This window comes from Condylura cristata, unplaced genomic scaffold (assembly GCF_000260355.1).
Source record: "Condylura cristata isolate star-nosed mole 26May11 unplaced genomic scaffold, ConCri1.0 scaffold00002, whole genome shotgun sequence".
Taxonomy (NCBI): Eukaryota; Metazoa; Chordata; class Mammalia; order Eulipotyphla; family Talpidae; genus Condylura; species Condylura cristata.
The window spans coordinates 60,480,268-60,492,804 of NW_004567103.1; the positions used below are offsets into that span (position 1 = coordinate 60,480,268).

The 12,537-nt window shown below is 35.5% G+C and overlaps 1 protein-coding gene across 1 annotated transcript in view; it reads right to left on the bottom strand.

Annotated features, from left to right (window-relative positions):
- Positions 1-8,185: 8,185 nt before the first annotated feature.
- Positions 8,186-12,537, bottom strand: part of TNFAIP6 (tumor necrosis factor, alpha-induced protein 6) — a 17,975-nt gene continuing 13,623 nt past the window's right edge. Inside the window, exons 5-6 of the mRNA XM_004674662.1 lie at positions 11,447-11,487; positions 8,186-8,363 (exon numbers count right to left, since the gene is read on the bottom strand). Of these exons, the coding sequence (XP_004674719.1) occupies positions 8,194-8,363; positions 11,447-11,487 (211 nt within the window). The 3' untranslated portion in view covers positions 8,186-8,193. The remainder of the gene's footprint in view (positions 8,364-11,446; positions 11,488-12,537) is intronic.

Below are 12,537 nucleotides of genomic sequence, written 5' to 3' on the forward strand. Positions count from 1 at the left end.
CTCAGCAGTGTACTTCACAGATCTGCCCGTTCTGTTTCCTACTTTGTCTCTGGTGAATCCTCTCGCTACCTCTGAACCTCTGGCCTGTCTGCATAAGTAAATAAATCTTTAAAAAAAAAAAAAACCCTTTCTACAGTAAAGAATTCAGTATTATATTACTACCCTGTTCTTAAGAGGTACAATACAATATTTAGAGTAAAACAAATTCTGTACCTGAACCTCATATGATTTAGAAATGACACTTACATGAGAGAAATGAAGCAAAGGTAGCTAAATATATTAACAATGTTTTACTAGTGTATCTAAGTGGAAGTTATTGTATTCTGTAACTTTTCTGTAGGTTTAAACTATTTTTGAAAGTTAAAACAATAAAAAGGAGAGACGCATCGGGCAAAACGGCAAAGAGCATTCAGGCCTTTGTCCATCCAGGGAGACAAACTGACCTAACAATAATATAGGTGCCGGAATTGTTTTTGTGAGAAATCTAAGAACCAATTAAGAGGCACAGCACCAAAGGCAAAAGCAAAGCCTAGAAGAGATGCTTGGAAGCAGGTAGGAAATGTGTTTGCATTTGCCGGTTCTAGCCTCTCTTCCTCCCTAGAATAAATATGTTATCTGAAAAACAAAACAAAAATGATCAACTTCCAGTTCCTTCCTTGGGAAGGAAGGAGAACAATACTTCCTTCCTTGGTGGATACTCCTAGGTGGCCCAAGAGTCTGGTTTCTATCTTGCATGACTCAAGAGTGCCTATGGGAACGGAAGTATATACACTTTGGACACTAAGTTTGAGAGTACCGCAGTACCGCAAACAGGCACTAGGGGGAAATGGAGATTATGTGCTCGGATAACAAGTAATGTGTCCCCACAGTTTATAGCTAAGGTAACTGGTTTTTCAAGTGCACAATCTCAGTAAATAAGTACAAAGCATAATGAAGGTAAAGGAATAAACAGAGAAACATGGCCAAATTAAAGGAACAGGAACCACAAAAAATAAAATAAAATAATGAGAGAATAGCCAAAACAATCTTGAAATATAAGCAGAGATTTGGAGGGCTCCACAGACTGATTTCAGAATTTAAAATTTAGCCACAGCAATCTAGATAATATGATTATAGATATAGCTATAAACAAACACACACACACACACAGAATAGACTCCCAAAATGCATTCACATGTGAATGGTCAGCTGCACTGCCACAAAGATGCCTATACAATCCATTTTTAAAACATGATGTGGCCTCCCTGTTGGCTCAAGGGGTTAAGTTGCAGTTCTATGAAGCTATCCTCAGCTACTGCATCACAAATTTGATCCCCAGCCTGGGAAGAGACCCACATAGCACAACAGACCTCTCCAGTCTCACCTGCTGCTCCCTTTAGCAGTGTATTTCAATAGATCTGCCTGTTCTGTTCCCCACTATCTGTTGTGTCCCCTTTCAGCCTCTAAACCTCTGGTCTGCACCCCAGCTCTTGTATGCATAAATAAATAAATCTTTTTTAAAAAAATGTAAAAAATTGATGCTGGGACAACTGTATGTCCACATGCAAAAGAAAAGGGGTGAGACAAAATTTGATAATTACTTTATACCAAATACAAAATGAATTAGCATTATCTGACCTAAATGTCAAAATAAAACCTATGAAATTTCTGAAAGTAGGAGATACTATGGAGGAGACAAATAATCTTAAATAGAAATTAAAAAAGAAAAAAGATTAATTAGGCCATCAATATTTAAAATTTCTTTTCAAAAGACAGTTAAGACATGCTATAAACTGATAGAAATTTTTGCAAAACATTTATCTACCAAAGGAATTGTATGCAGAATAAAGAACTCTACCCACTCTTTAGTAAAATGTAAGCAATAGATTGAAAAGCTTATATCAACCTCAGTTTCTTTCTAAGTATGGAAAATTTGAAAGACAAGATGTGGATATTCAACAAGAAGCTAGGGAAGAAGCTTTTATGTTACAGTGTAAATCTATATGCCAGAAGAGCAATGGAGGACTACAGAAAGAACTTCAGCAAAGGGGCCAAATGAAAAAGAAATATAAAGGAGAACAAATCTTCCTAAATACCAAACACAACACAAGACAATGACAGAGGAAAAGTTTGGAAGATATCGATTCTTCCATTTCCCTTGAAAATATCTTTGGTTAACCTGTTCCACTGGGCCATTTTGAAAGTCTGATACCACAAATTACAACTAAGTACCAAAGACTACAAGTGAGAAGTTTAAAGGGGAATCTATGATTATGCACATCTAAGTCAGAAGGACATTCCTGACACAACAAAGGAGGCCAGAATCCTGAAGCAATCACAGAGAAAAACAATGATGTGCAAAGGGAAAGTAGCTCTGAAAACTTCTGAGGGAAAGAATCCTTCTACAATGACTGTGTCTCTTGTGGAGGGGATACCTGTCCCTGTCCTTGAAGGGTCTGCTGCCCTTGGGGGATTGAATACAGTGAATACACACATAGACAACTTGTGTTCCATGCGGTGTTTGTCTTCTGTACCAGAATTGCAGTCATGGAATGTTGGAGGAATTAGAGGTACAGTTGCCACAAGAGTAGAATGATATCAAGTAGTGTGTGGTCCATGGGAAAAGACTCCCTGCAAAGAGGGTTGGGTTGTCTGCAGTTTTATGTAGGACAAGCCTAGGTACCTGAGAAACAAGAGCAAGTATGTGCTCTCTTCATGCTCCCTGCCTGCAAATTTCTACCTCCACACCTGGAGGACATCATGCTGTGATCCAAATGTGTACAAAGGAATAGGATATTGAGGAATGAGATTACAATACTAGGGAAAAGGTCCCAGCTATGGTTAATTAATGATAAACAAAGGACCACATTCAACTCCATGTTGCCACGGACAGCTGAACATCCTCCATGCTTCCTTACAAGTTTAATGATTTTACACTTAATTATTTTTTAATGTTTCATTTGTATTATTTATTATTTATGCACACAAGAACTGGGGTGCAGACCAAAGGTGTGGAGGTGAGAGGATTCACCGGAGACAGAGTGGGGAGAAGAACAAACAGGCAGATGTCCTAAAATATACTGCTGAGGGAAGCAGCGGGCAAAACAGGAGAGGTCTGTTTGCCATATGTGGGTTAATTTCCTGCCTGGGGATCAAACTCATGTCGCAGTGACTAGTGATCATTTGATAAAGCTGAGACTTTAACCACCATACCACCAGGGAAGCATTGTACTTTATTTTAAATAAAAGGCTAATAATTGATTCTTTCATTTCATTGAGAACTTTCTATCAACCAGAATCTATTGGAGGGCCTGTGGACATTAGCAAAGACGAAAAAAAAATCACTGTGTTCATGTAACTTATGTTTTAGTTGGGTTTCATGCCAATGTGAAGAAAATATGTAATATGCTAACAGTGATAACTTCTAAATATAAAAATAAAGTAGGAATAGAGATATAAAAAGTTTGGGAGGAGACAGTTGAAATAAAGGGCCCAGGAAGACTTCACTGAGATCGTGACTTCTAAAATCTGCAAGTCATCAGAGAATGAGCAACTTGACCAATTGAGGAAGAGTATTGGAGGCAAGAAAGTAACAGCACAGACAAAAACACTGAGGCAGGAATGTGCTAATATGTCACAGTACAGCAAGGCTAGATAGAGATAATGGTGGCAGAGGTGGTAAGAAGCAAAATATAAAATGAGATTGGGGTGAGGTGTGGGGAGGAACATTGTCAGATCAGGGTGTGACTTTCAGGTGTCTCTCATAGGAATGACTTTGTCTTTTCTTCTGAGTGAGATTGGAGGCTACTGCGTGTTTTCCTCAACAAACTTTAAGTGTTGTTTATGCTTGAAAACAACAAGATCTAAAATACTTGGAATTTTAAACTAAAAAAAAAATCCTTTTAAGATTGTTTTGAAAGTGATCCCCATTTATTATAGCAATATGAAAACTAACTTTTGTACTGAGTTGTACATGTAATTTTATTTGAAGCCAACATCTCGATTCAATTAAATCTAGTCCCATGTAGCTTTTCCTTTGGCATCATGAGAATCACTGGGAGGTTACTAATAATTAGGCAAGTAATTGTGTCTGTAGTTGTTTCAGTCAAATAAATCCTCAAAAACTATTCTTTATGGCCCTCCCTGGGTTATGGCAGCGGGTTAAAGCACAGCACTAAGAAGCTTAAGCTACTTCCACATGAGTTCGATTGCCACCGGCCCAGGAGGAGATCCACATAGCATGGCAGACCTCTCCTGACCCGCCCACTGCTCCCCTCAGCAGTGTACTTCATCGATCTGCCTTTTCTGCTCTCCACTCTGTCTCTGGTGCAACCTCTCACCCTCCACATCTCTGGCCTGTACCCCAGCTCTGTATGAATAAATAAATAAATCTTCAAAAAAAAAAAAAAAAGAATATAGCTCTTCTGGTGGATGCCCAAGTACCTGTATTTTTAAAGAACTTATTTCTATACATTTAGGTTTTGTGAATTGTGATTTCTTTTAGTGATTTTCTTTGCTAGGACTTTATTCAAAAGGAAATATTACTGACTTAATTGCTTTCTCCAGAAAACGTTTTTTTAAGCTGATTATGACTTGAAAATTTATGATAAGTTATATTTTTTTGTGGGAATTGAAATGTTTACATTTCTCTCTCTCTGACACACTTAGAATATGGACACTTTTAGTAAGTACTCTAATTTCTAATGGAAATGTATTTGCTTGCATAATTCCAAGATTTTTTTTTTTTTTGCTTTCTGAGGTAGATGGTTGGAAACATGGTTGTATTACTGAAGTTTTGATTGAAATGTCAAATTTGAGTTTAGACCACTTTCAGCAACTAGATTGATACTACAGTCAACAAAGAGAAAACCATCTGACACCTTCTTTACATCGATCCAGGTCTATCAGAAAGGGTAAAGAAGGCCACCTTTTGGCAAACCCAGAAAGCCTATGGCATTTTGGGGACATTAAAGAGAAGAATTTACCCAAAGATATAGGTATCATAGGCCAAGTTGATGATGAAAACTTATGTTGACATGACTCCCAACCCCTGAGTAGCTGCTATGAGCCAGTGTTCTGCAAGGGCAAAAAGAGCTCAATCTAAAATTCCTTACGAAAAGTTCTAGGAAAGCACATCAAAATAATCAATCCACTTTATTTTGTTCTTACTGTGCTTATGCAAAAAAAAAAAAATCAAAACACATAACTGACCAAGTTTATTGGAACTAGACTTATTACAAATTTTTGGGTGTAGAACTGGGGTGAAGATGGAAAGAACAAAATGTTTAGTAACATACTTTTTATAGGCATCAGATTCTAGTCCATTTAATCATTTTTGAGGATTTTGCTTTCTATGAATAGATTTCACTGAATCCTGAAATTTTCTAACTAATATTTCCAAACTGAATTTTTCTAACTAACTTTCCAAATTAACACTTCCAGTTTTTTTCTCTCAATCTCTTTGATTTCTACTGGTTAAAATCCTGTCTTTTTCTGAAACCACACAAGTTGAAAATGGAGAACTTGATATCAACTTCAGAAATATCACCATAATGGCTATGGACAGTCCTAAGTTATATTGCTATTTTCCTAAATACCTAATAAAATCATCTGCAAATGAAGAAGCCATCATCTGTCTTTACCCCATTTGGAGATGCCTCAAATTTCACAGCTAGAAATCTTCTCAACTGGCTTTCCTCAGGACTCACAAATGGACTTGTGGCTTGCTCTGATCTTTAATGTTCGACTTTCTTTTATTTCCATAGAAATGCCTGTTATTACTTGTACAATATAGGCTCAACTTTGGGGCCCACCTAAGGTATTACCTCCAGAATCTGGCCACAACTATTTAATTGGATTAATCTTTTCTCAGAACCAAGAAACTGGTTCTTTTAAATAATTGAAGAGTTCAAGCTAGGACAGTAGGAGAGCAAATGTCTGCTACCCCAAAATATGTGTATGGCAAAAGGTTGATTTCATGGCAGGAAGTTCGAAGTGTGGGTGAAGACTGCATTTGGAAAAAGCCATTTAGGGCCCTCTCTGGTGGCACAACAGGTTAAAGCACAGCACTATGAAGCTATCGTAGCTACTGCAGCATGTGTTCAATCCCTGGCCAGGGAGCTGACTCACACGGCATGGCAGACCTCTCTTGACCCGCCTGCTGCTCCCCTCAGCAGTGTACTTCATCAATCCACCTGTTCTGTTCCCCATTCTGTCTCTGGTGAAGCCTCTCACCCCTTAACCCCCACACCTCTGGCCTATACCCCAGTTCTGTATGCATAAATAAATCAATCTTTAAAAAAATAAAAAGAAAGGAAAAGAGACATTTATATATAGACTCCATTCTGTAAGGTCTCCCCTCACTGTACTGAAAAAAACCTTATCTTTTTATAAAGAAGGCAGAACTGGACCTCATTCTCTTCTGTACCCCAAACTCCCTTGTCTTAATTAAGCTATTTAAGATGGAATACGAAGTCACGAAGCAAGTAACTCAGTTTTGCTATGTCTCTCCCATATATAAAGGAGCTATACATGCTATTATTAAACTTCTCTTTGACTTTTTCTTTTAACAGTATGTCTAGTGTTTAATTATTTGCTGGTCTAGAAGAACCATGAATGATATGAAATAATTTTCTTTGTGCCCCAACACTTGCAGTGGGAATATTCATTCTAAATATAAAGATAAGAAAAGATACTGCAGCAAAATCAGTAAGTCTGATAGCAAATAAGATTGACCCTCAGCACATTGAAAAACAAAAATTTGAACTTCAAAATTGAATTGCAGCAAATATGCAGACATGAAATTATATATATGCAATGATTTCTTATAAATTAATAAAAGATTATTTAAGTAAAAAATTAAATGAAATGGTGGAAAAATAATTCACAAAAGAAACAAAACTCACCAAAGACATATGTAAGCCAATTACTGCTTATTCAAACTCTATGCCATTTTTGTCTATCAAAAAAATCCATTTTAATTAACCTGAGATCTAATAATTATGCTTCTACTGATACACCTCTGCAAAAGGGGGAGGAGCAAAAATGGAGGCTCCATTTCCCCCACTCTCACTTACTGGAGGCAGCTTGGATTACACGTCCCTGTATGCCATGAACCAGATTTCCTAAATGAGGATGGCTGGGAAGCAGTGAGGGGAATGCTTTAGGGGACACAGATGAGGAGATTTTTGGAGGAAACACATGCAGAAGAGACATGTAGAGATACTTGGAAAAGATACTTGGAAGAGACATGTGGATGAGAAATGTGGGGAGGCTGCTCCTAGTCTGTGGTAGTGACGATGGCAGCCATTATCTTGACTTCATGTTGGATTATGTTGTACATCTTAAATCCTGAGTCTCACTTTTTGTCCCAGTTCTCAGTGATCACTCACCAGAAGGTATCTTAGATTTGTGGCAAGCCTTCAGTTCTCAGTTTCCCCATTTCAGTCTGGGCCTATTCAATGGGCACTTGCCCACTAACAAGATGGGTAACTTTTGGAGTTTTATTGGAAAACTATTATTTAAAATTTCCCTCTCTCTTTGCACATCATTACTATTACAAGCCTTTTATACTATGAGCCTGCTTCCTTTGCCTTTGTGCAAAGTCTATGGATGGCAGGATTAGCGTTTAGCGCATATACTCTTTTAACAGTTTGGAATCGCCTTGTCATCAGTTTGATATTCCTTGTCATGCACTAACACTATGACCTTATTTCAAATAACCAGAGAGATGAACAAATAGATATGTTCAAGGATGATCTGGGTAGCAATATTTATAAAAGCAATCTAAATTTTTCATAATAGAGATAAGCTTAAATAAAATATGGAACAATCACAGCATGGAATATTTTACAATTTATCAAAAGTAATTTCTTGCATAATAATATGGGAAAATGCCAAAATCATACAATTTAAAGTTTAAAAAAAAAACTGTACACAGATCAGGATACAAACAATTCCAAATACAAATACTCTTATCACAAATCAAAAACTGATAGGAGAAAAATATGTTAACACTTATTATTTTTATGCATGGGGTGATGAGAGGTTTTATTTCCCATTTAAATTTTTCTATATTCTCCAATTTTCTCAACATTATCGGGTATTGCTTTCACATTTAGAAAAATAATAAATAAATGTTAATAATAATATGAAAGTAAGATAAAAAGGTGTCCCAAAAGATATAAACCTAAGTTCAGAATGTCCTTTTTTTTTTTATAAATGACTAAATCTTCCTGCTAAAAAGTTTTTACTTCCAGTAGAAGTAGAATTTGTACTTTTTCCTTGACTGGATTTGCCTAGAGGATCCACTGCAACGTATTTGATTAGGAAACCTCCTGCTGTCACTGAAGCGTCACTCAGAAACTTCAAGGTCATGACATTTCCTGGGGAGGAAGAAGTGTGTAAAAGAACAAAGATATTACTTTCCTTCAATTTGAATGACAACTCAAAAACTAGTCATTCTTATAAGAGAACATAAGAATTCTAGTGAAAAAATATTCCCAGAATCCAGAACTGAATTTTCAAGCTTTCAAGTCTGTGGTTTCATTGCCAGTGAATCAGAGAGACTTAGATTTTTGACTCATTCTCCAATATGTCCTACAGGAAATAGTGTTTTGTTTTCAAAGATATTCTTTATAGAAGGCACAGCCTCAGCCACCGAATTACTGGGAAATGGCAGGCAGTTCAAATCAGTAAGTTATGGAGGTGTAACTTATTAAATGATGGAAGTACAGCAAGTTTTGCATTTGTAAGAAACAAAACCACAGACTAGATGTCCACTTTACACATTGTTACATTTCATTTGCTTTAAAAACCAAAAATTGCTAAAAATAAAAAGGAAAAATGTTATTACATATAATAAAATATGAGGATATTTTTATCTTTTTCAGAAAGGAATAACCTCAATGTAGATTCCAAATCCAGAATTCATTGAAAAAAAAAAAAAAAAAGCACCCATACACATTAGTGTATATAACATTAGTGTTTACCAAGCACATCTTTAAGTGTGTTTCTTCTATTATTAACTCACTAATTTCCCATAGCAACACTATGAAATGGATACTATTATTACATACATTTTATAGATGAAATTGTGCCACAGAGAGCCAAATTAACTTGTTGAACCCTATACTGCTAAATGGCAGGTGAGGTTTGACCTGCACAATCTGGCTCCAGAGTTCATGCTCTGGCCCACGGCACTTTTCTCAGACTTGAAAGAGAAGCCAAAATTTAAAAAAAAATTTTGCATGATAGGAGAAATCAAAGGTAAAGAGCAAGAGACAGACCAAAAGAGTTAATATCTCTAACATGCAAAAAGCTGGTAGAAATAAAACAGAGACAGCAACTCTAAAGAAGATGTTATATTACCCAAATATTGTACTGTGCCTTGGATAATACTTGTATGATGTAGGAAAGCACCTGGAAGTAAGTTGTCGAATGCCTTTCTGGGTTGGGCGTGGGGGGTGGGATTAGGAGAATGGGCATGTTCTTGCTTTTAATTTCATGAAAGTGGTGGAATTATAGGTAGTTTTAAATATATTTATTTTGTTCTTGCTTTTTAGTATAAATATGCTGGGGTGAGTAAGCACATATTTAAAAAAACAAGGTCAAACTGTTAATAGTATTATGACTGCTATTAGGATTATAGCCAAACCATATTTTATATCTTTTTCTATTCCTTTGTAGAAAATTCCTCTTGTTGTATTGCCAAATCTAGGTTTATTTATTTTTATTATTGTTTAACTACGTTCTTTTCCTGTGCTTATTTATTTCTTTTTGAATAATAAATAATGTGGTTTATCTTTTCGTTTCTTGTAGCTGTAAGGAAAACATTGATTTGACTATACTTGTGGTAGTCTTGTCTGTTTCAGACAATAGAAGAAAAATGTCAAGTTTCAGGCTACCCTTTGACTTTTCCTTTTTTTTTCAGTCAGGTTCTCATCCCCCCAACTGCCTCCCGTTAACATGAAATAATTTTCAAGAAAGTGATAAAAGATAAAATCTCCCTCTTCCTTGGGAGATTCCAACAGAGGAATGAATTACTATATCTCATTAATCATTCAAGGATTGAAGAAATCCCACCCATCTCTTATACTTATGATGCATAAATGAAATGTGAGTGCACCAAAAGCCTAGCATGTGGGAGTGATTTGAGTTTAGGATTACTTAGATATTACAACTAATTGCCTTATTGTTTTTAGCTGCAGATGCATTGCAATAATTTTATGACTTAGAGGGAAATGGAGCAAGTAAGAATGTCAATTATTAGTGCTAGTGCTGGAAATAATAAGAAAAAAATTAAGATCTCTAAGAAATTAAAGATTCTTAGCCATTAAATAGTAGTGGGGCATTAACAGGGGTATTGCATGTGGAGATAAATTTATGCTACAAGAAATGTCCTCGGGCCCTCCCTCGTGGTACAGCAGGTAAAGCATAGCACTAAGAAGCTAAAGCCACTTCATCAGGAGTTTGATTCCCAGCCAGAGAGGTGACCCACATGACATGGAAGATCTCTCCTGACCTGCTCTCTGCTCCCCTCAACTTGTCAATCAGCCTGCTCCCCACTCTGTCTCTGGTGAGTCCTCTCACTGCCTCTGCACCTCTGGCCTGTACCCCAGTTCTGCATGCATAAATAAATAAATCTTAAAAATAAAAAAGGAAGAAATATCCTTACATTTCATGAGGCATACTTCATGGAACAAAGTAAAAAAAAAATGTCTGTGTGGGAGATTTGGAAAACACTGCCTATTAGAGCTATTCTTTTGAGCTCTGCTATGTATAATTAACATAGTAAAGCTCTCTACTATCTTTCAATAAAGAAACCTATTTAACATATTTAACTCAATTTTCCCAAATGTATTTGACCTTAGAGTCCTTTTCTCATTTAGCACCTCTGAAAAACATCTTACAGAACTAGGTTCTTCACATTTCTCTCTGGGAAGTGCTATAATGCTATTGATACCATAATAAAAAAGATAAAAATGCAGTGAGTATGATGAAAACATTTTTTTCAGTGACAGACTTACTTTAACACTTTAATAACTTACTTCATTAACAATGAAGTTTTGACCTTTTATTATTACATGTTACAGAAGTCATAAGCTACAGTAATATTCATGGATTTTCAGATTCAAGACAATAGCAAACTGGATACCTGATATGCATGGATCCTTCGTGTGAACACATTGAAAAACATGTTTTCTTTCAAGGTTCTGCAAAATTACTTAATTGGGCAGGTTAGGTGTGTGCCTAGAATCTGGATAGAATCTATGGGTATTTAGCCCACGGAGGTGGAGCAAGTCTTAAGCATAAATAAATACTATGCATTTTACCAGGTAATGAGCTACATCTGTCCTCAGTTCTCTCCACTTTAAAGAAGTAAGTAGTAATAACTGTTGGGTCCTTATTTTCACTGACAAGTTGAGAAAACAAATCACAATTTTGTTCCTTAACTTAGGGTCATTACCTGTGCTAATGATGTCTTCTGGAAGTTCATCTCCACAATATCTGAAAAATAGAATTTTTTTAAAATGAAGAGGTCACCTTCTGCAAGTAGCTCTCACTGACAAGTAAAGAGCTTTGCTCATCTAATGACTCATTTCCCTACTAGTTAAAACTTGTGTTTGTAATGGAAAAGAGGGGTTAAAACTAAGTTTGTTGTTTGAAATAACTTTCTTACAGTATTAATGAGATTTTAGAGAAAGGATATGTGGTTTACAAAAACTATTTCTGTAGTAAGTAATTTGAAACTTTGGAAAAATTAAAGATTTGTTTCTGAGAAATGTCATAAAGTTTTCTTCACAGCTGAAAAAATGGATGTGTGGTTGGTGGTATTACTATTTTGAATTCTAGAGTAGACTGATTTAAAAATGAAAAATTATGTTTGATTTTCATCTGAATTGTGACTTTTTTGTCAGATTTGGAAAATATGATTTATTCAAGAGAAGGGAAAGACAATTTAAAAAGTAAATCTCACAATATTTACCAAATAAGTAGTAAATTAGCCTATTGAAATAACATGATTTTATATAGGATACTACTTGACTTCTAGAATGAGGCTTAAAATACTGATGTTATCTCAAGTCTCAACATAGGAGGTCTGTTTTTCAAAATATACTTTGTTTTTAATTTTTCCAACCACATCTCATGTAATCTTCAAACTTTTTCAAAATATAATTTTTTTCTATAGTAGTAGACTGTTAGGCAAAGAACACAACAAAAAAACACTTTCTTTCCAAAAATTATTCATTTTTAGTACCTTTGTTTTTCTTTGTATTTCTTTGTTTTTGAGTAATACATTTCAAAATCAACATAACAAGTTATTGAGTCTATAATTAATTATCACCATCAATTTCTTTCATTAAATTATTATTATATATAATAGAAAACTAACAACTGATAGGTCATTGATAATAGGTAGTGTACAATATGGGTAGTTTAAAATAAACTTAACTGCCCAGTAATCCCACTCCTAGGTATCTACCCAAAAGACACAAAACACTGATTCAAAAAGATACCTGCACCCCCATGTTTATTGCTGCTTTATTTACAATTGGA